This window comes from Mandrillus leucophaeus, unplaced genomic scaffold (genome assembly GCF_000951045.1).
Source record: "Mandrillus leucophaeus isolate KB7577 unplaced genomic scaffold, Mleu.le_1.0 Scaffold74, whole genome shotgun sequence".
Lineage (NCBI taxonomy): Eukaryota > Metazoa > Chordata > Mammalia > Primates > Cercopithecidae > Mandrillus > Mandrillus leucophaeus.
Window position 1 is genome coordinate 3,097,249 of NW_012108030.1, and position 2,078 is coordinate 3,099,326.

Genomic DNA, 2,078 nt, shown 5'->3' on the forward strand with positions numbered 1-2,078 from the left:
GGACAGAGACCCAGAGACAGGGGACAGAGACCCAGAGAGAGAGGGGGACAGAGACCCAGAGAGAGAGGGGAGTACAGAGACCCAGAGAGAGGGGGACAGAGACCCAGAGAGAGAGGGGGACAGAGACCCAGAGAGAGGGGGGGATAGAGATCCAGAGAGAGGGGGACAGAGAAGTGGGTCCCAGGAGAGCGGGAGTAGGGCTATGCCCCTCCCATACCAGCCAGGTCTTGGTGGGGGAGGACATGGCTCCGTGGGGCTCAAGAAGCCAGCCGTGGTAGGACAGAAGCAGCCTGAGGGCCATGTGCAGTGTGAAGATCAGGGTTCCCCACAAACAGGAGGCAAACAGTGCAGCTGCCAGGACCCCCTGGAGCCCGTGGTGCTGTCCGCCCCTGCAGGGAGAGAAACAGAGGCTGGGCCTAGGTCTCCTGGCCTCAGAATCTCCCTCCCTTCCAGCCCCCTCCAGCCCCTGCACTGATCTTTTGGCTGTCAGACAGAGAAACCCATTTTTGTCATTTTAGTAGGTGTGAGCTCTGTCACCCCCTCCAGCCCCCTCCCATTGTGGCAGCACCAAGCTTCCAAAGTCACTTTCCATGGAAACCGGTAGGTGCTTAATAAATGACAGCCATTATTTCTATTGAGGGGACACTTTTTCCTTCCAGCTATCACTACTCTAAGGCAATAGTTCTGAAACTGTGGCTCCTGGGAGCACCTCCTGGGAGCACCGCCTGGGAGCTTGTTGGAAATACGTATTTCTGGCCCCTTTGACACCTAACAAGCCAAAATCTCTCTGGGTGGGGTCCAGCAATCAGCGTTTTTTTTGGTTGTTGTTTGTTTTGTTTTGTTTTTGAGATGGAGTCTCACTCTGTCGCCCAGGCTGGAGTGCAGTGGCACGATCTTGGCTCACTGTAACCTCTGTCTCCTGGGTTCAAGCAATTCTCCTACCTCAGCCTCCCAGGTAGCTGGGATTACAGGTGTCTGCCACCATGCCCAGCTAATTTTTGTATTTTTAGTAGAGATGAGGTTTCACCACGTTGGCCAGGCTGGTCTCGAACTCCTGACCTTAGGTGATCCGTCCACCTTGGCCTCCCAAAGTGCTGGGATTACAGATGTCAGCCACCGTGCCTGGCCATAATCAGTGTTTTAACAACCCATCCAGGTGATACCAATGCCAGCTTAAATTTAGGAAAAGCTGGTCTAAAGCTACATTAAATCAGCACGTTTGTTTGCAAAGTTTGCAAATGTCACTTGGAGGACTTGGGTCAAATGAATTTCCCTCTATAGACTGAGTAAATCTAGCGTTCTGGGAATTTTTTTTGCGGGGGAGGGGTAGAGACGGGAGTCTCACTATGTTGCCCAGGCTGGTCTCAAACTCCTGAGCTCAAGCCTCCTGCCTCAGCCTTCCGAAGTGCTGGGATTACAAGTGTGAGCCGCTGTGCCCGGCATCCCTCTTGGAAATGTCTACATCTGGTCCCGGGTCTGTTCTTTGAAGCCATCTGCACCAAATGTGGACCTTCTTCCCCAGGAGGACTCATCAAAGAACTAGACCTGACATTTCACCTGTACCTGGTTTTCAAACCCTTCCTGAACATGACAATAACACAATAACAATAATGCAGCCACTCCCAAGAGAAACTCCTGGCACTCTACTGACTATGGGACAGGCAGGATTTTTTTTTTTTTTAAATTGAGACAGAGTCTCACTCTGTCGCCCAGGCTGGAGTGCAGTGGCATGATCTCACCTCACTGCAACTTCTGCCTCCGGGGTTCAAGCAATTCTCCTGCCTCAGCCTCCCGAGTAGGTGGGATTACAGGCGCCCGCTACCACGCTTGGCTCATTTTTGTATTTTTAGTAGAGACAGGGTTTCACCATGTTGGCCAGACTGGTCTCGAACTCCGACCTCAGGTGATCCGCCCACGTCTGCCTCCCAAAGTGCTGGGATTACAGGTGTGAGTCACCATACGCGGACGACAGGCAGGATTTTGATTAATTCTTCCAAGCACTCTACGAAGCAATTATTCATACCCTCATTTTACAGATGAAGGCCTTGACAATCAAGAATGGTGAGGTCTCGGCCGGG

The 2,078-nt window shown here is 52.3% G+C and overlaps 1 protein-coding gene across 1 annotated transcript in view; it reads right to left on the reverse strand.

Annotated features, from left to right (window-relative positions):
* The window catches only part of CPT1C (carnitine palmitoyltransferase 1C), a 36,422-nt gene that overhangs the window by 22,268 nt on the left and 12,076 nt on the right, over positions 1-2,078 (reverse strand). Inside the window, exon 5 of the mRNA XM_011966070.1 lies at positions 218-389. Within this exon, the coding sequence (XP_011821460.1) occupies positions 218-389 (172 nt within the window). The remainder of the gene's footprint in view (positions 1-217; positions 390-2,078) is intronic.